This window comes from Mytilus californianus, unplaced genomic scaffold (assembly GCF_021869535.1).
Source record: "Mytilus californianus isolate M0D057914Y unplaced genomic scaffold, xbMytCali1.0.p SCAF_9, whole genome shotgun sequence".
NCBI lineage: Eukaryota > Metazoa > Mollusca > Bivalvia > Mytilida > Mytilidae > Mytilus > Mytilus californianus.
Window position 1 is genome coordinate 39,039,933 of NW_026262745.1, and position 26,625 is coordinate 39,066,557.

The 26,625-nt window shown below is 33.5% G+C and overlaps 1 protein-coding gene across 4 annotated transcripts in view; it reads right to left on the reverse strand.

Moving 5' to 3' along the window:
* Positions 1-2,601: 2,601 nt before the first annotated feature.
* The window catches only part of LOC127715476 (cyclic nucleotide-binding domain-containing protein 2-like), a 53,909-nt gene continuing 29,885 nt past the window's right edge, over positions 2,602-26,625 (reverse strand). For 3 of the 4 annotated variants that reach the window (XM_052221536.1, XM_052221537.1, XM_052221535.1), the window contains 11 exons: positions 22,816-23,007; positions 21,495-21,661; positions 20,382-20,455; positions 17,809-17,882; positions 17,198-17,427; positions 15,889-16,040; positions 14,885-15,052; positions 13,239-13,321; positions 12,434-12,541; positions 7,324-7,467; positions 2,602-2,773 (listed from right to left, as the gene is read on the reverse strand). In XM_052221536.1, the coding sequence (XP_052077496.1) occupies positions 2,633-2,773; positions 7,324-7,467; positions 12,434-12,541; positions 13,239-13,321; positions 14,885-15,052; positions 15,889-16,040; positions 17,198-17,427; positions 17,809-17,882; positions 20,382-20,455; positions 21,495-21,661; positions 22,816-23,007 (1,533 nt within the window). In that variant the 3' untranslated portion in view covers positions 2,602-2,632. Of the gene's footprint in view, positions 2,774-7,323; positions 7,468-12,433; positions 12,542-13,238; positions 13,322-14,884; positions 15,053-15,888; positions 16,041-17,197; positions 17,428-17,808; positions 17,883-20,381; positions 20,456-21,494; positions 21,662-22,815; positions 23,008-24,608; positions 25,165-26,625 lie in introns of those variants that run through there. The other variant, XM_052221534.1, reaches the window with a different exon arrangement.

Consider the following 26,625-nt stretch of genomic DNA (forward strand, 5'->3'; position numbering starts at 1 on the left):
TTGATATAAACAAGTGTTTATGATTGCTTGAGTAGCCTCATTTGAGTTTGTGTTAAACCTTAGCTTGAGGTCTGTGACTTTGAAACTCTATGTCTATCAATTTTTATTGGGTCTTTTCCCGGAAAATTTTGAGGAACATAAGAATATGTTTAGTCCTTCCATTTAAAATTTTTTAACACAACTCCTCAGAGCAGAGTTGTCTTCTAGCTTTCATATTTGGTAAAATATATGAAATTAGTGCATGTTCCCGTAAAAATTTTGACATCACAAAGCAAATATCCTAATGTCACAAAAATCTTATGATGTATTTTCCCCTGAATGATCTCATGTCAACCACGGCAGTTCATTCATAAAAAGGAAATCGGAAACTTGTCTACTTAAGTATGATGTGCAGATATTTATACCTTGACATGTTTGTCTGTCAGTTTCACAGGAATAATGTTATATTTTTCAGGTGACATTGACATCTTTTGAGCCACAGAATGAGTATTATGACAATTTGTGTAATGGATATTTACTCAACAAAGGAGCAACTGTGACACACACTAGAGAATATAACATACTTAGAAAAGATGATAGAAAACAGCTTGTACAGACATTTTTGGATATTGGAAAATTATTGAAATTTCTCACAGAAGAAGGATAGTCTTCAGACCTAAATATCATCTAAGGATAGTCTTTTACAGACATACATATCATCTAAGGATAGTCTGCAGACATAAATATCATCTAAGAATAGTCTTACAGACAAAATATCTTCCGAGAATAGTCTAACAGACATAAATATCATCTAAATATATTCTACAGACATAAATATCATCTAAGGATAGTGTTACAGACAAAAATATCTTCCAAGGATAGTCTTACAGACATAAATATCATCTAAGGATAGTCTACGGACCTAAATATCATCCAAGGATAGTCTACAGATCTAAATATAATCTATGGATACTCTTACAGACATAAATATCATCTAAGGATGGTCTGCAGACATAAATATCATCTAAGAATAGTCTTACAGACAAAATATCTTCCGAGAATACTCTAACAGACATAAATATCATCTAAATATATTCTACAGACATAAATATCATCTAAGGATAGTCTTACAGACAAAAATATCTTCCAAGGATAGTCTTACAGACATAAATATCATCTAAGGATAGTCTACGGACCTAAATATCATCCAAGGATAGTCTACAGATCTAAATATAATCTATGGATACTCTTACAGACATAAATATCATCTTAGGATAGTCTAAGGACCTAAATATCATCCAATGATAGTCTTACAAACATAAATATCATCTAAGGATAGTTTATAGACCAAAATATCATCTTGAGATAGTCTTCAGACCTAAATATCATAATATTAACTGTGCAAGAAAATTTGTTATGAAATGCTTCAGTAAAATACATTGATCATGTTCATATTTCAATAAAGAACAGAAATTAGAGATACTGGAAAACAAATATTAAGGCTTATAATTATCGTTTCATTTATGAATTTGAATGAAATATGATTTATTCAAAGCAGTTTCAAGCTCATCTTGGCTAAAGGTTTATTTGAGTTTATTACATTACTTGGAATTGGCATCTGTCGCTCTGTCATCAGTTTTCTATGTTGTGTTTTGTATGCTGTTGTTTGTATTTTTGTCATTTTCTTTTTAGCCATGGTGTTCACTGAATTATTGTAGACTTATGAGTTTGAATGTCCTTTGGTATCTTTCGCCTCTCTTTTGTTGTCAAATTCCTTTGAGAAAAATGCAAGTTTTTAAATCTGAAACCATTAATGATAAAAAAATGACGTGTGTTTTTATGGATAATAATATTCACTTCTTTGTGTAGTGTTACATCTTTAATCATGCCCTCAATGAGCCCTTAGTTGGTTCAATACAAATGTTGAATTTTATATTGTCTTGTATGGGAAAAATGCACATACAAATACAATTGTCAAGAATTTTATTAATATGTATCTTAAATGAATGAGATGTTTGTGCAATAGTTTTAAAATTGATAAAAAAAATATGGATGTATACCAGAGAAATATTTGGTATTCACTAAAAATGTACATTAGTTCAGTTATGAGATGGAAACATTGGCTGGTATATCAAATTGAAAACGCAATAAAGCTTGCAACTACTACCATAATGTAAAAATAAAAAGATGGGGTATGGTTGCCAATGAGGCAACTTTTCACCAAAGACCAAATGAAGTAGAAGTTGACATATATAGGTCACCGTACAGTCTTCAACAATGAGCAAAACAATACCTCATAGCAAGCTATAAAAGGCCATGAAATGACAAAATGTAAAACAGTTCTAACGGCCTGATTTATGCACAAAACAAATATGGTACACAGCAACAAATGACAGCCACTGAATTAAAGGCTCCTGACTTTGGGAGAGACACATACAAATAATGTGGGGTTAAACATGTTTGCGGGTGCCCAACCCACCCTTAACCTAGTGCAGTGGTGTAACACATTAGGTTGGTTTTCTTCCTCTTCTTATCGATTCAACTGCATGATAATATTAACATACATGGATTATTTTTCCTAATCCTTATCACTTGAAGGTAAGCTGCTACAATCAAATTCACTTAAAAGTAAAACATGTTTTATTCTGAGTATTCAGTAGAACAAAGAATCTGTATTTTGAATCTGTCTTTTGTACAATATTTGATCTATTACTGTCAATGCTTTGTAAGCTTCCCAGTTTGTTTTATCCTGCAGTTTCTGTTGTAGGCTTTCTTCTGATGGTAAAGGTTGAAGCTGCAAAAGAATTTACATTTAAAGAAAAGTAATTTTGAATCAATGAGTTATAATTTGACCTATTACTAGTATATACAAATGAAAAAATACTTTATAAATTCGTGCACAGAAAGCGTTTTTCTGGATTTATCTTCATCAAGAAAGCTCAAACCCACCAACGAAATCCAGGGATGTTTGAATATTTAGAAACATTAGAGGGTGTATGACCAAAGAGAACATTAAAAGAATATCAAACTAGAGGCTCTCAAGAGCCTGTGTCGCTCACCTGACTCTACTTTGGTTTTAGAAATCATGTAAAGATAGATAAAAATCATAACAGATACCCAAATAATGATTTAGGCCAAATTTTGATTAATATTGGTCCCGTTATTTAATAAAATATCATGGTGGCCATCTTGAACAGTAAATCGGCAACAAAGTAGCAACACTTGGTCAGCACTTCATAAGGAACATTCATGCCATGTTTGGCTTCATTCCATTCAGTGGTACTCTAAAAGAAGACATTTGTATGTATTTCCCATAGGGTCCTATGTTAAACTAAGCCCCCCCCCCCCCCCCCCCTAGCGGCCATCTTGGATGATGGATCGACTGCAAAGTAACAACACTTGGTCAGCAACTCATAAGGAACATTCATGCCATGTTTGGTTCAATTCCATTCAGTGGTTCTCTAAAAGAAGACAATTGTATGTATTTCCCATAGGGTCCTATGTTAAACTAAGTCCCCCGCTGTCGGCCATCTTGGATGATGGATCGGCTGCAAAGTAACAACACTTGGTCAACATCTCATAAGGAACATTCATGCCATGTTTGGTTCCATTCCATTTATTGGTTCGCTAAAAGAGGACATTTTTATGTATTTCCCAAAGGGTCCTATGTAAAACTAAGTCCCCCCGCTGGCGGCCATCTTGGATGATGGATCGGCTACAAAGTAACAACACTTGGTCAGCATCTCATAAGGAACATTCATGCCATGTTTGGTTTCATTCCATTCAGTGGTTCTCTAAAAGAAGACATTTGTATGTATTTCCCATAGGTCCTTTGTTAAACTAAATCCCCTGCTGTCGGCCATCTTGGATGATGGACCGACTGCAAAGTAACAACACTTGGTCAGCACCTCATAAGGAACATTCATGCCATGTTTGGTTTCATTCCATTCAGTGGTTCTCTAAAAGAAGACATTTGTATGTATTTCCCATAGGGTCCTATGTTAAACTAAGTCCCCCGCTGGCGGCCATCTTGGATGATGGATCGACTGCAAAGTAACAACACTTGGTGAGCACATCATAAGGAACATTCATGCCATGTTTGGTTTCATTCCATTCAGTGGTTCTCTAAAAGAAGACATTTGTATGCATTTCCCATAGGGTCCTATGTTAAACTAAGTCCCCCGCTGGCGGCCATCTTGGATGATGGATCGGCTACAAAGTAACAACACTTGGTCAGCACCTCATAAGGAACATTCATGCCATGTTTGGTTTTATTCCATTCAGTGGTTCTCTAAAAGAAGTCATTTGTATGCATTTCCCATAGGGTCCTATGTTAAACTAAGTCCCCCGCTGGCGGCCATCTTGGATGATGGATTGGCTACAAAGTAACAACACTTGGTCAGCACCTCATAAGGAACATTCATGCCATGTTTGGTTTCATTCCATTCAGTGGTTCTCTAAAAGAAGTCATTTGTATGCATTTCCCATAGGGTCCTATGTTAAACTAAGTCCCCCGCTGGCGGCCATCTTGGATGATGGATCGGCTACAAAGTAACAACACTTGGTCAGCACCTCATAAGGAACATTCATGCCATGTTTGGTTTCATTCCATTCAGTGGTTCTCTAGAAGAAGTTCAAAATGTAAAAAGTTTACGCCGACGCCGGACGACGCCGGACGACGCTGGACGACGCCGGACGACGGACGACGGACGCCAAGTGATGAGAAAAGCTCACTTGGCCCTTCGGGCCAGGTGAGCTAAAAAGGAAACCCCCCCCCCCCCCCCCAATTTTTTGAACCCCCTTATGATTCATCACCCCCATACTCAATCCCAGCCTTCCCTTTGAGGTATGGTACCTTGCAGTACAATTTCAGAGAGATCCATACGCTTGAACACAAGTTATTGTCTGGAAACTAGAACTAGAGGCTCTCAAGAGCCTGTGTCGCTCACCTGACTCTACTTTGGTTTTAGAAATCATGTAAAGATAGATAAAAATCATAACAGATACCCAAATAATGATTGAGGCCAAATTTTGATTAATATTGGTCCCGTTATTTAATAAAATATCCTGGTGGCCATCTTGAACAGTAAATCGACAACAAAGTAACAACACTTGGTCAGCACTTCATAAGGAACATTCATGCCATGTTTGGTTTCATTCCATTCAGTGGTACTCTAAAAGAAGACATTTGTATGTATTTCCCATAGGGTCCTATGTTAAACTAAGCCCCCCCCCTAGCGGCCATCTTGGATGATGGATCGACTGCAAAGTAACAACACTTGGTCAGCAACTCATAAGGAACATTCATGCAATGTTTGGTTCAATTCCATTCAGTGGTTCTCTAAAAGAAGACAATTGTATGTATTTCCCATAGGGTCCTATGTTAAACTAAGTCCCCCGCTGTCGGCCATCTTGGATGATGGATCGGCTACAAAGTAACAACACTTGGTCAGCATCTCATAAGGAAGATTCATGCCATGTTTGGTTTCATTCCATTCAATGGTTCTCTAAAAGATGACATTTGTATGTATTTCCCATAGGTCCTTTGTTAAACTAAGTCCCCTGCTGTCGGCCATATTGGATGATGGACCGACTGCAAAGTAACAACACTTGGTCAGTACCTCATAAGGAGCATTCATGCCATGTTTGGTTTCATTCCATTCAGTGGTTCGCTAAAAGAAGACATTTGTATGTATTTCCCATAGGTCCTTTGTTAAACTAAGTCCCCTGCTGTCGGCCATCTTTGATGATGGACCGACTGCAAAGTAACAACACTTGGTCAGCACCTCATAAGGAACATTCATGCCATGTTTGGTTTCTTTCCATTCAGTGGTTCTCTAAAAGAAGACATTTGTATGTATTTCCCATAGGGTCCTATGTTAAACTAAGTCCCCCGCTGGCGGCCATCTTGGATGATGGATCGGCTACAAAGTAACAACACTTGGTCAGAACCTCATAAGGGACATTCATGCCATGTTTGGTTTCATTCCATTCAGTGGTTCTCTAAAAGAAGACATTTGTATGTATTTCCCATAGGGTCCTATGTTAAACTGAGTCCCCTGCTGGCGGCCATCTTGGATGTTGGGCCGACTGCAAAGTAACAACACTTGGTCAGCATCTCATAAGGAACATTCATGCTATGTTTGGTTCCATTCCATTCAGTGGTTCTCTAAAAGAAGACATTTTTATGTATTTCCCATAGGGTCCTATGTTAAACTAAGTCCCCCGCTGGCGGCCATCTTGGATGATGGATCGGCTACAAAGTAACAACACTTGGTCAGCACCTCATAAGGAACATTCATGCCATGTTTGGTTTCATTCCATTCAGTGGTTCTCTAAAAGAAGACATTTGTATGTATTTCCCATAGGGTCCTATGTTAAACTAAGTTCCCCGATGGCGGCCATCTTGGATGATGGATCGGCTACAAAGTAACAACACATGGTCAGCACCTCATAAGGAACATTCATGCCATGTTTGGTTTTATTCCATTCAGTGGTTCTCTAAAAGAAGTCAGTTGTATGCATTTCCCATAGGGTCCTATGTTAAACTAAGTCCCCCGCTGGCAGCCATCTTGGATGATGGATCGGCTACAAAGTAACAACACTTGGTGAGCACCTCATAAGGAACATTCATGCCATGTTTGGTTTCATTCCATTCAGTGGTTCTCTAAAAGAAGTCATTTGTATGCATTTCCCATAGGGTCCTATGTTAAACTAAGTCCCCCACTGGCGGCCATCTTGGATGATGGATCGGCTACAAAGTAACAACACTTGGTCAGCACCTCATAAGGAACATTCATGCCATGTTTGGTTTCATTCCATTCAGTGGTTCTCTAGAAGAAGTTCAAAATGTAAAAAGTTAACGCCGACGACGGACGACGACGGACGACGCCGGACGACGACGGACGACGCCGGACGACGACGGACGACGCCGGACGACGGACGACGGACGCCAAGTGATGAGAAAAGCTCACTTGGCCCTTCGGGCCAGGTGAGCTAAAAATATGCTTACGATCCTAGAAAACAACTATAAATTCAACAACTGGATCAAAATGATGTGATTTTTCACCTCTGGACAGTTGAATTGTTAAATTTATAACAATAGTCATTCCGGGCATTTTTAATACTGTCAATTCAGTATTATTCGTGGAATATCAGTTATCGTTGATTTCGTAGGTATAGGTTTACCACGTAGAAAATAATTGAAATATAGTTTGTTGGTCATACATGTATATACTATAAATTGCAAAAAGGACATTTTTCCTACTCAAAACAACATTATCAACTACAATTACACAAAAGTTACAAAAGTATAATTTTAATCACACTATTATATATACATACAGTTCGTCTTAATCGTTTGGCTCCTTCGTCATTAAGATGCTGTTGGAAATATTTCTTGTTAATCAGTATACATTCAGCACCATCAGATACTAATATCGTACTTGTTGTATTGCCTATCATTCCAAACGCTACTTGCTCCAACCCCTATAAAAATACATGACGTTTATTTTTCATCAATATTTATTAGAACCCTTAACTTGTTCGGAATTCTTCTTCTTCTTCAGTTATACAACAAAACTTCAGGATACTGAAGATTACTTGTTGTTGCGCATGCATGTTAAAATTTAATTTTCTTGTAGATGCCAAAGAACAAAAAAAATATATATAAATTTGACAATTTGTGCATGTATATTACAAAAACTAGTGATTAAAATAAAAAATTATATACAAAAATTTAAATCAGTTGGCAGAGAACACCTTGTGTAAGGTGTGCTCTGAAACTGTCAACTGTGGTTGACTGTACTGTGGCTATAGGTAGCATGTTCCATTGTATGATGGTGTGTGGGAAAAATGACCACTTATATGTTTCCTTTGTGGTTCGTATATGTCTATAAGTATTTGGATGGTTTTGTCTTGTTCTACTGTCTGTTGGTATTAAAATTTCAGATGGTATGGCAATGAGGCCGTGAATTACTTTGTAAAATATAATAAGACGTGTTTTAAGGCGGCGTTCAGCTAATGTCGGTAGTTTTAAATTATTCATCATATTTGTAACGCTACTGGTGTTGTGGTAGTTGTTACAAATGTACCTAGTTGCTCTTCTTTGAACCATTTCTATTTTTTGGGTAGCATCTTTTGTGTGAGGGTCCCATAAACTGCAGCTGTATTCTAATTTAGGTCTGACTATCGCTTGATATGCTCTTGATTTAATGTCTGTGTTTGATATTTTTAAATTTCTTTTAAGGAATCCTAAAGATTTATTGCCGTTTGAGATAATGTTGTCATAATGTAGGTTCCATTTAAGATTTGATTGTAGAGTAACGCCCAGATATTTAGCAGATGTAACAGATTCAAGAATGTGACTATGAAGGATGTAATCATGTAAATATGGTTTCTTTTTATGTGAAATTGAAAGTTTAGTACAATAATCAGGGTGGAAAGCCATAAGCCAATCTGCTTCCCACTTTGCTGCAGCGTTTAGATCTTCTTGTAATTTATCACAGTCTGATTGAGATTTGATTTCTCTATATATAATGCTGTCATCAGCAAAGAGTCTTAATTTGCTATGTGTTAAATATTCAGAGAAGTCATTAATGTAAATGAGAAATAATATGGGGCCCAGTACAGTACCCTGTGGGACTCCAGATGTAACTGGCACTGATGATGAAGAAATACCATTTATTACAACTGTTTGTGTTCTATCGGATAAAAAAGCTTGGATCCATTTAAGTGTATTTTTCCTTATACCATAGTATTGAAGTTTGTAAAGTAATCGTTGGTGAGGAACTTTATCAAACGCTTTAGCAAAGTCCATAATGATAAGGTCAATTTGAATGTTACTATTATTACTAGATGTTAGTTCTTGAATGAAGTCAATTAATTGTGATTCACAAGATCGTTTTTTTCTGAAGCCATGTTGTAGATTATATAAAATGTTGTTTTGTTCTAAATGTGACATTATGTTACTTGTGATGATATGTTCCATGATCTAACAGCATATACATGTTAATGATATGGGTCTGTAATTTACAGGCTTATATTTTCCCCTTTTTTAAATGCTGGAGCAACGTTGGCATGCTTCCATTCTTTAGGTGTTTCCCCCGACTCTAATGACTTACTGAATATTAATGTAAGTATTGGTGACACTTGCTCTTTTAATTCTTTTAATACTCTACCGTTTATATTGTCAGGTCCACATGCTTTGTGGGGGTTAAGATTTGATAGTAATTTTGTGACTCCTGTTTTGCTAATAGATATTTGTGGCATTTCAAGATGTGGGCTAGTACCTTTGTATGTATTTTTGATGACCTAATAAAATGGAAAACATATATAATATTTCACATCATGTTTACTCTGTGTTCTCTGTCCTTTTTCCGATTTATGATTAACATGTCAACTTGTCACAGTTTTCAATGATATTTGTAACACCGTGAAGTGTTTCACATTCACGATCTAGTTGACTGTTACAGGATATATGTGTCAATACTACACAGTACTACAATACAATACGTTGTCCATCACCTGAATCCGCAATGCGGTCTTCCTTTTCCCCATTTACGACTTATTGATCTCTCGATTACGCAATACAATACCATATCTATAGTTTACAATTAAAAATAAGGATTGCATTGATATTTTGATGTTTTTTTAATCGTGCCAAAATAGTACATATTTCACATGGAAGTAGTTGTGATATTACTATTAATACAAAATAAGTTCATTTTGGCACATCATATTATAAATTGTGAAGTAATAACCCCATTATTATTCATTATTTGTATTGAAACGTTAGTTGTGGTCAAATTTTCAATAATTCTTAACAGTTTTTAACATAATTAACTTTGGCCGCCACTCCTGATCCAGAAAATTTTTGTGTCTAGGAATTCAATATAATTATTAACATCTTTTGGTTACAAAATATTTTGGATCGTAGGTTGCGGCCAAGGGTTTCCTCAAGCCTTTAAGTTTGAAAAATGTACAAAATCATCATATTTTGAAAATATATAAAAAATATGTCGACTTTGAAGACTAGAATGTACTCTTATGGAGAGATTTGATTAACTTAGTAGCAAGGCTTTTGAAGTAAAACTATTTAAGAACAAAATTATTGTCATTTTGATATTTTATGATAAAGTTGAAATGCAAGGCCATATTTGGCCCAAAGTGAACTTTGTCTTTTATTCCTTGTCTCGATTTGGCTATACTTTGATTCTTTTTGGTTTGATCAGCCCCTTGAGGTTAAGGAGTTTTGATTTATATGTTGGCATCAAGCATCACTGAAGAGATATGTTGGAAAAGGGAATCTGTCGCAGTAAAATCGGAACCGTAAATTTTATTTCGCTTAACTAAAACAAAAGGCTTTATCACCACCATAAACTGTATGACGTCATGTCATCGATAGCAGTCGGATTTAAAAAGGCTTTATCACCACCATAAACTGTACGAAAACATCTACTTGAGGTACATAATAAAGTGTATATATGATATGGCTATTTCAATATCACTCACCCCTCAACCAATTTAATCCGGATAATATTGGTGTCTCGGGTTGATATGGAATAATTATTACGGATGTGATATATAAAAAGCCATATGATATTTTCTACATATCATGCCATGCTCGATGTTCCTTCAACATGGATTACCATAATCTATATCAATATGTATACACCAACAAGCGTTTGCGAGTACAATATGAACAAACATAATGCTTGCTATGTAAGGGAATTCTATGAGATACTTAGTTTCATTCGAATAGGATACATACGATCATGAAATGCAGAGGCGGATCCAGGATTTTGAAAAGGGGGGCGTAGTAATAAAGTTCGCCGAGCGTAGCGAGGCGAAAAAATTTTTTGGACCTTTTTTTGGCTAAAAAACATAAAATAAGTGTAAAATGCATTTTATAGTTAAAGTGTAGGGGTTGGACATTTTTGGTGCCGTATTCTCTCCACCAATTGTCTATTATGAAATGATTGGATGGATCCAAAGCTATGTACTAATTAATATATTTGATGTGGGATTTGCCAGTAAAAAATGGACATGGAAAATTATCGTTTGTTGTATGGTTAGTTAGCATAACCTCACAGATTTCTTGTTGTAAACAAGATATACGGCTATTCAATGAAATTTACAATACGACCGACACGAAGAAAGACAAACAAGCAATTTTCATCCAAATGTTTGGTTGAAATGTTTTACCCAACAAGGGAAGTGAGGGGTTCCAAATCAACCAAAGGCTACGAATTAGTCGAAAATGACAATGAAGTTGTGAATGACGGTCGACACATGGAGACATATAGGCCACACCCAGCAGGCAGGTTGCAGTCGGGCCTTGAAAAAGTATTCAGTATATCAGTTCGGCGAAACAGACATTCCGGTCAGATATGGGATTCACATGCAACCCCCCAAAAAAAAAATTACGCCCGTTTTTTATTCATCATGTTCATTTAATGCTAAATAATTCTGTTGAAAATATTTTTTTCTAATAGCAAAAAAGTGGACAAGATTATTGTTTTCAATCCAGATACGGCCAGAATTTTTGTTTAAGGCAAAAATCAGGGTCAGAATTTTTTCTCTTAAAAATCTAAGACTGCCCCCTCAGATCAAATGGTCCGTTCCTTAGACTTTAAATCTATATCTATAGCTTACTGACTGGGGATCACTATTTAGCAATGTTATTAATGGGCTGGGGCGTGTGGGGTTAAACATGTTTTCGTAGGTAAATAATATTGCTGTGGAACTTTTTTTTTCATGAGAGTGTAATAGAGTATAAATAATTACTTTCTGTTGGGTGGAATTGTGAAATAGAATTCAATACGTTTTTGCTCAATACTTTGTCGCTTTGAAGGCGACGTGCTTGTCATCCTCAGCCTAAGTAATGTGTTACTGTGATTTGAATTTCAAAATGACTGAGTGACGTTTTTTTCGACGAACTGGTCAGCTCCACCGTAGAGAATCACATGACTTTGACATAATCAATAATATATTACACTAAATACGAGCGAAAAATATCTTTATAAGTAAAGAATTGTCGCATAAAAATTAAATACACGGGAAATGGCAAAGTTCACGAAGTCTAGTCTGATTAATCATTTTACAAAAAAAAAAAAAAAAAAAAGTGCAAGCAAAGGGGGGGGGGGGCGTACGCCCTCTACGCCCCCCTCTGGATCCGCCACTGAAATGTGGTCGAATTTGATAAATTTGTTTGGCAAATCCCATTTTCTCTCCTGTGAATTTCTATCAAACGGAATGAAATTATGGCACTTTAAAATACTCTTACACGCCTTCAACATATTCAAAATGAATAGCTTAAAGAGTATTTATTCCTAACTGCCTAAACATGTAATTGTCAGGGAATATCGCAAGATGCGATTCACAGATTTCAATAGTTTTTATTTAACGTGCGCTTGATTCCCTTGTTTATTTTAAATTTGCATGTACAACTTACAAAAACGTCTCTGGGTCCAAGGTTCTGTATTTGAACAAACAGTTTTTCTGCAGTTATGTTCTCTTTGTCAATTTTTTTCTCTAATTTTTCAAAAACTTTTGAATATCTCTGAAATTGTAAAAAGAAAAATGTAAAAATATTTATGTTTTTTTTCTCTTTTGTATCTTCCTTCCTTTTCCTGATATAGAAAAATAAACAGATAAGTTTGATTGCGAATGAGACATCTATAGTCAAAAGGGAAAACAAAGACAAAACGACTCATGAATAAGGATGGAAGCAACCACTTGCGCAAGTACGATCTTTAGCTATAATCAGAATCCCCGCTGTGTAGTACGCTATTCAGCGTCCCTAGATGAAATGGGAATTCAAAACAATAAAAAGAGAGTTCAGCACCATCTTTTTATTTAGCCTAATAATATTAAACAAAACAAGCAACCAACGAAAAGCAGTTCCCTGGCTATGAACACATAAAATGTGAAAGGGTTAATATAAATGTGAACGCTTAATCCTTCAATTAACCAGGGACAGTTGTGTAACAGTAAAAGAACATGCGCATTTTGCCTTCGTTTGATGCAAACCTTGCAAAGTGATTGAAAACAGAAGGTATACATTTCTAATGTTTCTAAAAAGCAATAAGTTTGTAGGACGTTTAAACCCGAATGGATGTTTTTAGTTTAACAACAGTATATTACATATAAAACGTGGAGGCAAAGTTCATAAACTAGCACATTTGAATGATAATACGATGCATGACTTTGACGATACTTTTTTTGGCTAAATTGTAAAAATTAACTGAAAATCTCACCTTTCCACGTCTATCAAAATTGTTATGCAGTTTATCATATAACACCTCTACTTCCTTTTTGTGATCTTCAAGATTGAGATGTGCTGAAAAAGAGAGACAAACGATGCATAATTTATGCTAATTAAAAGAGAAAAAAATGTTGATTTTTTTTTGAACAATTATGCAAACACATGGTGGTTGAACATCTTTAAATTACTGAAAACTGTTACAGTTTTTTCGGACTTTTTAAACATTTTTTTTTGTATTCTCTTAAATTCTCAGATGATAAATTAAGAAATTATTACAAACTAAGATTCCAACTCCCTCATGCAAACTAAGTTGAACCCAGATGAATTTGACGGTAGGTTTTGGGTTCATCACGTTTCTATGTATTGATACATCTTTGGGTTTCAAATGTTTTGGTTTGAGAGTTACTGATGTAGGAAACCCTAGATGGCACCACTTGGGACGAATGAAATTTATAAAATTCTGTTTTTATAAACAAATGGATTTACGTTATATGTAATAGATATAAAAATAAGGAGATGTTGGGTATGATTGTCATGAAACAACTATCTAGAGACCAAAAGGACATGGATGTTTCCATTAAAAGGTAATCGTAAGGGTTTCATCCATGATCCTAACAAATATGGTATAGTAAGCGTTGACGAAATAAAGAAAATATAAAACAATTCAAACTAGAAAAAACAACGGCCTGAATTTGGCAGGATTAATCATTTGACAATCTTCTTTAATAGTTTTAATTCGAATGGATGCTTTAAAAATTTTCAGCTTTATACACTCTTGATAATATTACTGTGAAAAAAATCTTCGTAAATAAGTTTCCATTTCTGTATGACATATTTATAGTTCGTCATCTGCAACAGAGGTACAGTGTTCCACTATATACTAGCAAACAAGTATGAAATGAAACAGCCATTCCGATCTGAATAGTTCTCAAAAGACTAAACAATGAATTATTAAGTCATGGTCAGCCTTTCGGTAAATTTTCAGACTTATCCATTGCGGTAAATTCAGTACGTTCAAACTATTCGTTAGCAGAGTATTGATTCTGCAATAAGAGAATGTTTGATAAATAACTTAAGGTAGCTAGGTTGTCTAAATATTAGACGATAGAATTTTCTTCAACTTCTTTGAAAGACTTCTTCGTCAATGTACTTTTTCAATATAAAAAATAGCGTCACGGACCTTGTTTAATTGAGTCATTAAACGAAGAATTAGATAAAATTCAAATGAGACTTGCTTTTCATAAATACTTCCGAAATATCAAATAAAAATAGGGGGTCATGGGTCTTATTTTCTTGAAAAATTAAAAACAAAAAAACTATCCTATCAAATTTATAATAATAATCTGCCTTTGATTTTAAACGGATGTTTTCTGAAAATTTAAAATACACTTAACGACACTTAATTTATTGATAGTTTAATCCTTAAATTGCAAGTTTTAGATATTTCTGCTGTATATTTAATGATACTTGGTAAAATATTTTTTGGAACAAACCCAGAAGGGATGATAAAAAAAAGACACCCGATCTACCTCTAACTCTTAAAATGACTAAACGGTTTTAGTTTCAGACTTTTCAGATGATGCTAAAACCAAATTAGCATTTAATTCTAAAATTCATTTACTAGAGCTAAATACTTACGACTGTCGCTGGTACTATGTAGAATATTTATAAGACTATCCACAGTACATCGTCGTCGTTTCTTTTTCCGTGACGCTGATGACACCGACGTGTGTGATGGCGAACTTTGTATTGAGAGAGAGGTATTACAGGACGATGTCGACCGGGGAGATATCAAAGGGGGTAACTCTGAAAAAAGTATCAAAGAAGATATTGAAATATAATACTTAGTACGATATTTCTATATTTTTGATATCAGATGATAATAAGAAAAATATTGTATTTTTGGTTTTAAAAATATTTTACCAAGTATCATTCAATATACAACATATTAGTAGTGGTACCCTCAAGTTCGGTAATTTTGTTCTTCCAAGTCAAGATAAGGTTAAATGAACAAATTCACGAGACGAACGAATTTCAAAATAATGGTCAGCATCTTACTTCAAAACATATGGTTACAAAATTTATGCCCGTCACACCATTAAGTAGCCAGTCATTCTGTACTTATCTAGTGCATTTTACAAAATCTAAGATTACTCGGCCATCATGTTCTGAGTGGTTTGGATGTAAGTTTCTTTAAAAATACCATTGGTCAAATTAAATGAATAAATACATAAATGACACGCTAAATAGTCAAAAACTAATTACTATAAGCTGACTGGAGGTACTTAATTATAACTGGCATGCCTTGCTATCCATTCATGATATAAATTATCTATGTAACTCAATTTTCATTAGACATATTCATCAATTTGTACCTATACTGAAGCTCATACATTTACTAAATATGTGCTATATTTTTATGAATGCTAACATATTAACATTATTCGAAGTTAATTATTTGAACAGTTTTTCAATTCAGCTTTTTTGATATTAATTATGTGTTGTCAGTATGTTTGTGTGTATGTTGTTTTGTTTGAATGTGATATAGTGTACCTTGTTGTGTGGAGAGGTCTTTCATATAAAAAGCATGTTGTTCAATTCACTTCAATGTACAAAATGAGGTTTATACTTTAAAAACTTACTTATAATATCATGGGAATTTTTTATATCATGTTCGGATATAGGAATTGTAGGTCTGGTTGGCTGTAGACTCTTTAAAACTCTACAGTTGCCTGTTTTGATTATGTACACCCATTCACTGTTATTGCTGTCTTTACATAACAAAACACCCCGTCTAAAATAATAAAGGTAAACAAGTCAAGGAGGTAAAACAATATCACATGAAAATGAATGTATAAAATTTTAACTATAAAGGTGGGTATTTTTCTCATTGGCAACAATTCCACACGTTTTAAACATTGCTGGGTGTTTTCGAATCACACCTTTTAGATTGTTATTTTACATGTAATAAACCTTTCATTTCCTCACATAAGTGAATATCAGCTTTTATATTATATCATTGAAAGTACATAGTTTTCAAATTTGTTTTAATTAACATAGAAATAACTAATTCAATGTTATTTACGATTTCTAAAAATACACAATTTCCGGTAAAATAGATTAGAAGAAGAAATCGTATATAAGAAGCAACTCAACAACGCAAACTAAAAACGTACCTGGTATAAAAAACGATGTTTCTTTCAAAATCATATTTATCAATAAGAGACTGACTGTGTGCAGCAAAAACTTGATTTCATTTATTGTGTTATTTCCGGGTGATACTTTCTTAAAAATATAATACCTTGTTCTCATTTGCCGCATATTAAATGCTTAAACGTTATTTAAAAACGGTATGAAATTAACAGAATACAAATCAAAACAAATGAATATCTAAATCATCTTTAAGGATAGACAATGGGTAATGGGATGTTACAACCATGCTTCCGAATGTTTTTGCATGTACTAAGGCAATATGTTGTTTCTGGTTGATCATTACTTCTATTTTTTCGACAGAATCTGATGAGCCATGCGTTGACGGTTGGAGTTGTTTGATCTGTTGTGCTATTTAATATTTGTCTTTGAATTCCTGTTATTTTTTTCATGTATTGTTAATTCGACTTATGTCCCTTTGGTATCTTTGGTCTCTCTTTTAGCATTTGAATATAAATATAAGGAGATGTGGTATGTTTGCAAAAATGACCATTATCAACCAGCTGATTGGAATGTAAGCAACTATATGTCACCCTACGGTCTTCAACAAAAACATATACCAATATATATGTATGAGAAGACAGCCTTACATCGCAAAACATCCGTAGCTGTTTCAAAAACGATCATACTAGAAAAAAAACGAAAAGTGGAATAATATAAATAGCAGGGAAAGACCTGTTTTTGTTTTCATTTTGTTTCACCTCAGTATAATACGTTCTGGAGAATATCACATTTTAGTACCTGAAAAATGTAAAGCAACATATCTTTGGATCATGATGCGGAAGACATTCTATTGGCCATCCATGCAGTATGTTAATGGATCTGAGGAAGCGTATATGTTCTGGTTCTTGGTCTTTGTTTATTGGCATGAATATATCTATAAAATCATCTCTTCCAACAGCTAACAATTCTACACTGTTTTTGCAGGTGACTGTTGCTGTTCGCTTTGATCCGTGCATTAAAGCTAGCTCCTGTAATGTTAAAAGGTAAACAAATATCCATAATTTTCTATATGCAGTATCTATCAATCCATCTGTATTTTGGGGTATTATGTTTTTGTTGTTATATTCTTTCTTAGACGTACAAATGTAACAGCATTTTTGCTCATGTATACGGAACTCATCATTGTTGAGGGCCAGAACATACAATTACAGTCCGCAAGCCCCTTTTCATGTCAGATTTTGAAAATAAACAATCATTCTTCTATCATCAGAATGATTGTGCAGTCATCCAAGTTTCCAGTTCTTTTGTACAGTCAATATTCGAATGAACACTCAGAGGTAAAATTTATAGTTATAAAATAATCAAATTAACGGTTCTAAAATTTAAAAATCTTAAAATAATCTGATTACCCCAAAACTGTTGCCTTTAGTAAGAACGGCTGCTGTCCGCACACTTTGTTCTGTATCCATTATAGTTACAATAGCTGAAATTATTAATTTACTCAACGTTAAACATGTACATTGTTCATTTCCTTACTTTGAACACCGTGCATTGCCATTTTTGTACCATACTTTTTGAGAAAAATGTACTTCAATGTGAGCAAGAAAATTCAATTACCACTCAGTGTTGAATGGAAAGAAAGAAAAATGAAATTTACTTTTACAATGACGAAAATCGCGCTCATGGCAGATAGTTTGATATGGAATGTTAATTTGTAATTTTTGACAGTTCAAGCTTTTACTTTTAGACAAATATTGTTTAAAAATTTTTCATATGTACTTTGCAATAATTTCTCTCGCTTGAAACATTGTGACGAGGTTTCCGTGAAACCGTTTTAAATATTTTTACTTTTGGGAATTTTCAACTGTATAATGATATTTTTACATCCTTATGTAATACAGCTACATCGACTTTTCAAATGTTTGTGGAGAGGATATCTACTTAACATTAATACAATGAGTAATACAATGAGCATGCGCTATGTAAGGGAATGCAATTCCTGTTCAATGACGGCATAATACGCCTCTTTGTTTACATACTATTACAATGATACACCATTGATAATTTTCTCGTTACAAAAATTTTACAAGGTTTTAGTTTTTTTGGAATGTATTAATAAATCACATAATATGTTTAATTCTGATATTGCAACACCCATTGGCATTTAAAAGAAACAACCAAAATGAAGTATTATTATTAAGGAATAATAATCATATATGTTGAAGATGAAATGGTCTTCTCTATTTATTAACATCAATCGTTTTAACCATTTGATCTTTTTTACGCACAATCTGTTTACCCATCGAAATAGATCACAAAAGTAAAAAAAAGACGCATCACGAAGTGTAGACAAAATGAGAACAGTAAATACAGAGATTAGTGTAAACAGAAAACAAAATGCACTATATAGATGTCTTTATATCCGTAACAAAGACATTTTTATTTTGATCAAATTTCGTTGACGTCTGTCGAGATCGACTCATCAAACAGAAAAGGATTTCAATAAACGGAATAATATCTTTTTATACGATATCATACTGAAAATACGGACAAAGTTTTTTGTTATCAAAAGCATTCATTTGATTCATATCAATAATTTTAAACATATATGTTCACATACTCCGACTTCACTTTCTTGCTAATAAATCTTTGTTTATCTATGTAGTATTTAATTGACATTAAAAGTTTGTTGTCTTTTTGATTTTGTTTTCTTTTTTCGGCTTATCCTTTTTTTTTGTCCCATAGATATTTTCAATTTTGTTTTTTTGTATTTAATATTTTTTGGTGGATTGAAAATTAGTGTAAAACATTCGAAAGACAATATATATATATGTTGTGTACAAGATGTAAGTTAATACTTGTGTACAAGATGTAAGTTTGTACAAATTATAATTTATACAGGGCTTTTGTACAAGTTATAAGTTTTTTTACACATACCTTCTTGCACTAGGTAATAACAGTTTATCTTCTTAAATGAATCAGTTTAATGTCTTAAATTCAAATTTATATACTTCAACCTAACATTTAGTGCTATTCTCCTTGTTCTCAAACTGGAAATAAGCACACCTGAATGTTTTAAATTCGATTTTTCATTTTTCTCCTTATACCAAAATCATATCCATAAAAAGTATTTTGTTTTTTTATAATGTGCTTGTATCAATGCTCAGTATTAGATTGTATCATGTAGTTGTGGAAATATGACAGAAGTATGCAAAATAAAAGACTGTGTGTTTGCATCAACCATTTGTGTTAAGTAAAAGTTAAAACACTGATAACTTGCACAAAAAATCTGTACAAATTATAATTTGTACAACATTACAACTTGTACACAACATATACATACTGTAAACCAAATTATTTTCGCGGATACTTTACTTCGCGTTTAGACCTTTCTAGTCCATTCCGCTACGATTTAATTTCGCGATTTTCAAATTCACTTGATTTAGTTAAATAAGGAAAGATCCAAGTTTTACATATTCACGGCGATTTATATCTGCATTATTTTTTTACTCGCGAAAGTCGCGAAAATAAGTTAATTTACAGTATTATATGGAAGGGTGCGAGTACATTAAAACGTTTCAAATATAGTCCAAGTCCATAATCTGTAGCCATATAATTGTCTTTTGCATAAAATATTTCATTTTTGGTAAAAACTTGAACAAATTAAAACAGCAACAACGACAATAAAACATAAATAATCAAACATCGAGAAGTCAACATATCACATAATAAAACAGATCGTGTCTCACAAAAAAATATGACCTGCATACCCTTCCGGAGCACCTGAGATGACACCCGGTTTTTGATGGGGTTTGTGTTGTTTACATATAGTATTTTGTAGTCTGTTGATTGTGTTATCGTGTTTTGCCATGAAGTTGTCGGTCTTTTCGCTTTATTGGTGTTATTCTCCCTTTGGTGTATCCCGCCTCTGTTTTAGGTACATTGGTATTCGCCTACTTAATACCTTAGGTTGAATAATTACCTGTTCCTGAGATGATTAAGTAGAAGTTGTCTGCCATATGTCCTTGTCTAATAATCACACGCTTGTCTTCAAAGCTGTAAACAGTTTTATTACAGAAATAACATTTTAACAGTGTGGATTCACATGGCGAGTGATTCATTATGATAAATAGAAGGCTTAACCTGTCGATGTATCCGATCTATCTCCTTTTTGGAATTCATGCTTTTCCCTCAGTATTGTTTAGCTTTATTCTTCAACATCGGTAAACGACTTTTGCCTAAATTTATTCCATTCTATTTCGGAGAATAAAAATATCAATTTAAAGTTTGAAATTTAAAAAAAATGAACATTTTGATATCAGTGGATAAATTCTTAGGAAGAAACAGTGGCCAATAAATACTATTGTAGTTTTCAGTTTTGTATGAAACTTATCTGGTGAAAATTGATATAAACGTTATTTTGAATATTTTTTGTTGAAGAATTGATGTCGCGTTGTACTATAAAATTGAGAATGGAAATGGGGAATATGTCAAAGAGACAACAACCCGACCAAAGAGCAGACAACAGCCGAAGGCCACCAATGGGTCTTCAACGCAGCGAGAAAATCTCGCACCCGGAGGTGGTCCTCAGCTGGCCCCTAAATAAAATTGTGTACTAGTTCAGTGAAAATGGACGTCACACTTAACTCCAAAACATATAAATGAACTAAAATTAACAAAACATACATGACTAACAAAGGCCAGAGGCTCCTGACTTGGGACAGGCGCAAAAATGCGGCGGGTTAAACATGTTGTGTGAGATCTCAACCCTCCCCCTATACCTCTAGCCAATGTAGAATAAAGAAACACATAGCAGTACGCGCAGTAAAACTCAGTTTAAAAGAAGTCCGAGTCCGATGTCAGAATAGGTAACAAAAGAAACTAAGAAAAATGACAATGATACATAAATGAACAAAGGACTACTAGCAGTTACTGACATGCCAGCTCCAGACCACAATTAAACTGATTGAAAGATTATGTCTTCATCATATGAAAATCAAGTACTATAACCTACATGTCCTTTTATTTGTAACGAAAACATTAAAACGAGCCATTTAAAAACACAAATATCACAAAATAGACGAAAACGACTTACTGTTCATACCAACCAACACGAACCAAAGATCTTTGCATGGTGATTGGAAATTCACTGAAGGCATTTACCGCCTGGTTCAACGCTAGAAGAGCTATTTTCAGTTGATCCTCTGTTCTTTCGTCAGGGTCCATTGACAACACTGTCTTTGCTTCATTGCTGAGACATGCCTACATAAAATTGTGCTTTTTTACTAAAAATCGGACATTTATTTATCTAATGTGAAACATACAGTATTTATATGTTCCTATTTTCTAATTAAGCTAAAGGACTTTGAATACGTAAATTTATTTAAATGGAAGAACTGAGAAAACTCAATAAAATATGAATTATATTAACTTTATCATTGTAAAAGAGGGCATACTCTTTTGAAGCATTATGAATCTACCGCGAACAAAAGAACATAAGTTTCACTTCCTTTTCATATTTAAAAATCTAATCAAATTAAGATGGCCATTGGTTAGGGACTACTTATTTCCAAAGACCACGTTCAACTACGCCGTCTGATCTTGGAATATATTTTACTATAAAAAAGTCTTACATAAGATAAAGTCTAATAAACATTCACATGAATTTGACATCAAACCCAAAAGCGGGGCCTCGGTGGCCGAGTGGTCTAAGTAGTTACTACTGTAATCACTAGCCAGTCAACACTGAGGTTGTGAGTTCGAACCCCGCTCGTGCGGGTGCACTCGACTCCAATCTTAATTGACTAGGATTGTCAGTTTTCCTATCGAAGGTCGGTGGTTTTCTCCGGGCACTCCGGCTTCCTCCACCAATAAAAACTGGCCGCCACGAAATAGCCCAAAAGCGGTGCTTAAAAGTGGCGTTAAAACACCAAAAATCAAATCAAATCAAATCAAACCCAAAAGGATTTGACAGTTTAAGTTCAATAAGTACACATAATAAAAGACCAAAATAAAGATCCCTGGATTTTATTGGGGTTTGTATTTCTCACTATTTAGTACTTATTTGGAGTTTTATATGGCAGGGGTCGTCCGTCTTTCCTCGAGTTCCTGTTTTTGATTGCCCCCTTTGGTATCTTTTCCCTTCATAACCAAATCTATATGAAATAAGTGCTTTGTCGAAAATATAGAATTCATCATAGCGTTAGAAACAATGAAGACAGTAAGTAAATTACTCGTATCTTTAAAGAATTATAAATAAAAGATAAAAATAAGCATATGAAACATAAATTTATTTGAAATTGATAATAAGTATAAATAATTGTGTGTTTGTCAATATAATTTGATATGATCTAATAAAGTTTCTGTATCGGGTGTTCAGAATATTTGATTTGAATTTAAAGGCTAATACTACTTACTTCTCGTCTTGCTTTATAATCTGCTGGATCGAAACTTAATCCATGCATCTCAAACTCACGACGAGTAGACATGAAGTCTTGTGCCCAGGAAAATAGTTTGCCTTCATTGCGAGAGTTTTGTCCATTGTTTATTACTGTAGCTTTTAGTAGAGTCTGTACATTTTTTACTGCCCTTCGGAACCTGACAAGAGGCTGAATTAAGTAAAAACATAAAGATAAGTTTAGTTTAAATAGATCTCTTTAAACTTCAGATTTTTTTTTCAATATCCTAACCGTAGAGACAGAAGAAGTCTACAAAACAAATTTAAAGGGGAAAATCAAATAAACATTGAAAGACTGAGAGCACATCCCCTACTAACACATGGACAATCAAAACATAATTTTTAAAAATCACAGAATATCATATAGATATACACGTTCGGGATGAAAAAATGGATTAGATGGTTATTTCTTAATACCTAAAATCTATAGTGCATACAGAATATACTTAAAAGATGTTTTACCATTTTCTATAGTATATCAATGAAATCAGGAAGTTGAAAGCGCCATTCCATTGCAGGTGAATACAATTCTGTCTTACGTGTTTTGCAAATTTCTGCCATAAAGGACATTCATAATCAAACGATTTAAATTGAACCAAAAGAAAATGATAGATTTACTTCAGAATAAATGTTTGCTTTAGTGAAGAAAGTTCTTACACATTTTTTTATAAATAAGCGAGTTAGCCAAAAACTTGTAAAGTTACAGTTTTGAGTCTTTTTTTTAAGGATATACAATGTGGATTCATGTTGCGAAGTACAACACAATGTCGTCACCAAGTTACAACGATGTACACACACGAAATATGTCAATATGACTGACGAATCCAAGCTTTTTAAAAATATATCTAGCATCAAACAAGTTCAACAGATATTAGCTCTATTACTTTTAAATTTACAATAAGGGCTTTCGCAAATGACTGATAGCAACATGGAAAAAAGACGACAAAACAAATAACAGTCCACAAAAAGCTATGAAACTGAACATTGGTCAACACAAATCCAAACAAAAACATCGGATGAACTCAGATGCTGTTGAAGGGTAATCAAAATTTTTTCTCCACTTGTTGAACTAATCATTTTACTTAGATTATATAAAAAAAGACTCTGGCTATCATAAAAGAGAAAAGGAGGATGGGGCTTTAGCTAAAACGCCAAATGGAACTTATCCGCGCTTCATCTGTGCCACAGATAATCGATAACGAACAACCAAATGATGATGATGTCTGTAAAATTTTGTAAAAATCGCAGATTCTGTCGTAAAAAAGTGGAAGTATTCAACATATTTTTATTTTGTTTCTGAAATGTTTAATCATCTTTTAAAAATTCAAATTTAAACACTTCTTACGTGGTTGGAAAAAATCAGCTGCAACCAAGATATTGTATTAAAAAGTAAAATAACAAAAATACCGAACGCCAAGAAAAATTCAAAACGGAAAGTCCTTTACAAAATGGAAAAATTAAAAGCTCAAACACATCTAACGAATGGAAAACAACTGTCATATTCCTGACTTTGTACAGGCATTTCCTTATGTAGAAAATGGTGGATTAAACCTAGTTTTATAGCTAGCTCAACCTCTCACTTGTATGACAGTCGCATAGAATTCCATTAAATTAGCTATATTTCATACGTACATAAATATATCTACAAAGTTTGTGGATTTTTTCTATTATTACTGTCCAGACAGTTAAATATTGCAATTGGTTGCTTTGACTAATTTGAAAAGTCAATCAAATCGGTAATTATCAGCCTACCTGAATGACAATTTTAGGAGCAGTTTCCGTTTCATCGATCAAAGATTCTGGAGTTGAAATCTTCCTATTAATCGGGTCATAGAAATATTTAGACGCTTTAAGCTTTGTTTTCCAATGTCTACGTTTCCGAATAACAATTTCACCATTGATAAGCAGAGCTACAATTCCACTTTGTCTATATTGTTCAAACAAAGATATATTTGCAGATTCATGATATTCTAGCCTTATGTCCGGTAAGAAAGAAGATAAATTATGAAACACTATTGGTTTAGGGAACAACATTCCGTCGCTTCGAAACCGGACCATTCGCACACTGTTGTAGATTGTTCTACCATTTTCCTTAAGTTTTGATGAATCTGAGTTTATAGGTTCCAGCGGCAATTGTTTTCGAAATGGTGGAAAAGATGTTCTAAAAGTACTTAGTCCTTCGAACTTCATTGGTATATCAAGATTTCAAACTGTAGAGAACTCCCGTTAGAAAAAAAAATTTCACGTTTTAGACAGTAGTTAATAAACCTTTTTAGTGTAAATATCAGATCGCACTATTCAGTAACATCCATGATAATAACTTGTATATAAAGTCGAAGCGATTTCTCTTTATTCCGTAAATTCTTAGATTTATGGGAATAATCAGCTGGACAACTTAGCTGTATATGAACAATGCCTACTTTGGCTGATCCGTCAATACTAAGATAGCACAAAGGACAACATCGTCCATTATATAGAATAACAACTATCAATATTTATCAGGACGAGGTTATTTGAATTTGTTTATACTGTGAAATCAACAGAAACTGGAATTGAATTTAAATTTAAAGAAAGGTTGTAATTAGATTTTATTATTATGAGTTTCTTATTTGTTAAAAGGTTGTAGAAATTGATTTAACACCATTGGAAATTCAGTAAATCGCCTGAATTTATATTGATCTAATATAAAAAATCTTTATTCAATTTGACCCAAAGTTGGAAAATATATAATTACCTTTATTGTTGATATATGATAAATTTGTATGAAAAATCACAGTTTTCAAAGCTATAATCAGAGCACTGTGGTACAGAAATGTAAGCATTTCAATTGACTCATGGCCACAAAGATGACAATCTGCCTTCTTACAGGTAAATTATTTGTTCTTTTTAAATTCTAAAGCTATCGAGGTAATTCGAATTAAGTACAACGATTTTATTCAATGTATTACGAAGGTGTTGATATTCAATAAACGATATATATATATATTGTTTGTCAACGTTCAAGTTCACATAAAGAAGGACATTAATGAAAGTAAATACTTTATGTTTACAAAAACTCTTTACGGTAATGAAATTGAATAGTTGAATAGCGGTAATTTAGAAATTTTAGGTGGCTAATCTTTTCACCTGCAGCATAGATGCCAACTTTGTAAATATTTAAAAAATGACATTTAAAGATGAAAAATCTAAAAATCTTAAGCTTAAGGATGTACACCTCTGAGGAGCCAAAAATTTCTAGAATTAAACTTTTTTTCTTAACCTGATTTTTGGGTTTATATATAAGACTGTAAGAAAGTAATTCATGGAGAAGAAATCATATGGTGGTGCACTTCTTTTTTTGCTACGGCCATTTAAAAGTACCCCATTTTTATGATTTTCCCATTTTTCATCAATTTTTATCCATTTTTGGGCTATTATCATGAAAAAAATCACAGTTTTACAATTAAACTTTTTTTTCATGCTTTCACTAAAGATGAAGTGGACCAATCTGACTAAATTTAACTTAAAAAAAATTATAGGTAGGTGTTAATGATTGAAAAAAATACATATCTAAGTATTTTGAAATGAAAAAATTGATATGGGATGCACATATTTTTGGTAGAATCATTTCTTCGTACCATTACCCATTTTCTCGACATTTTGGCTGATGACACTGACCGGATTGCTTATAAAAATTGAAATTTTATTACTCAAAAACAACTTATTGTAAGTTCACAATTTTTTCACATAGTTTAGTTTGATTATAATATTTTTTAAATTCATTGATATT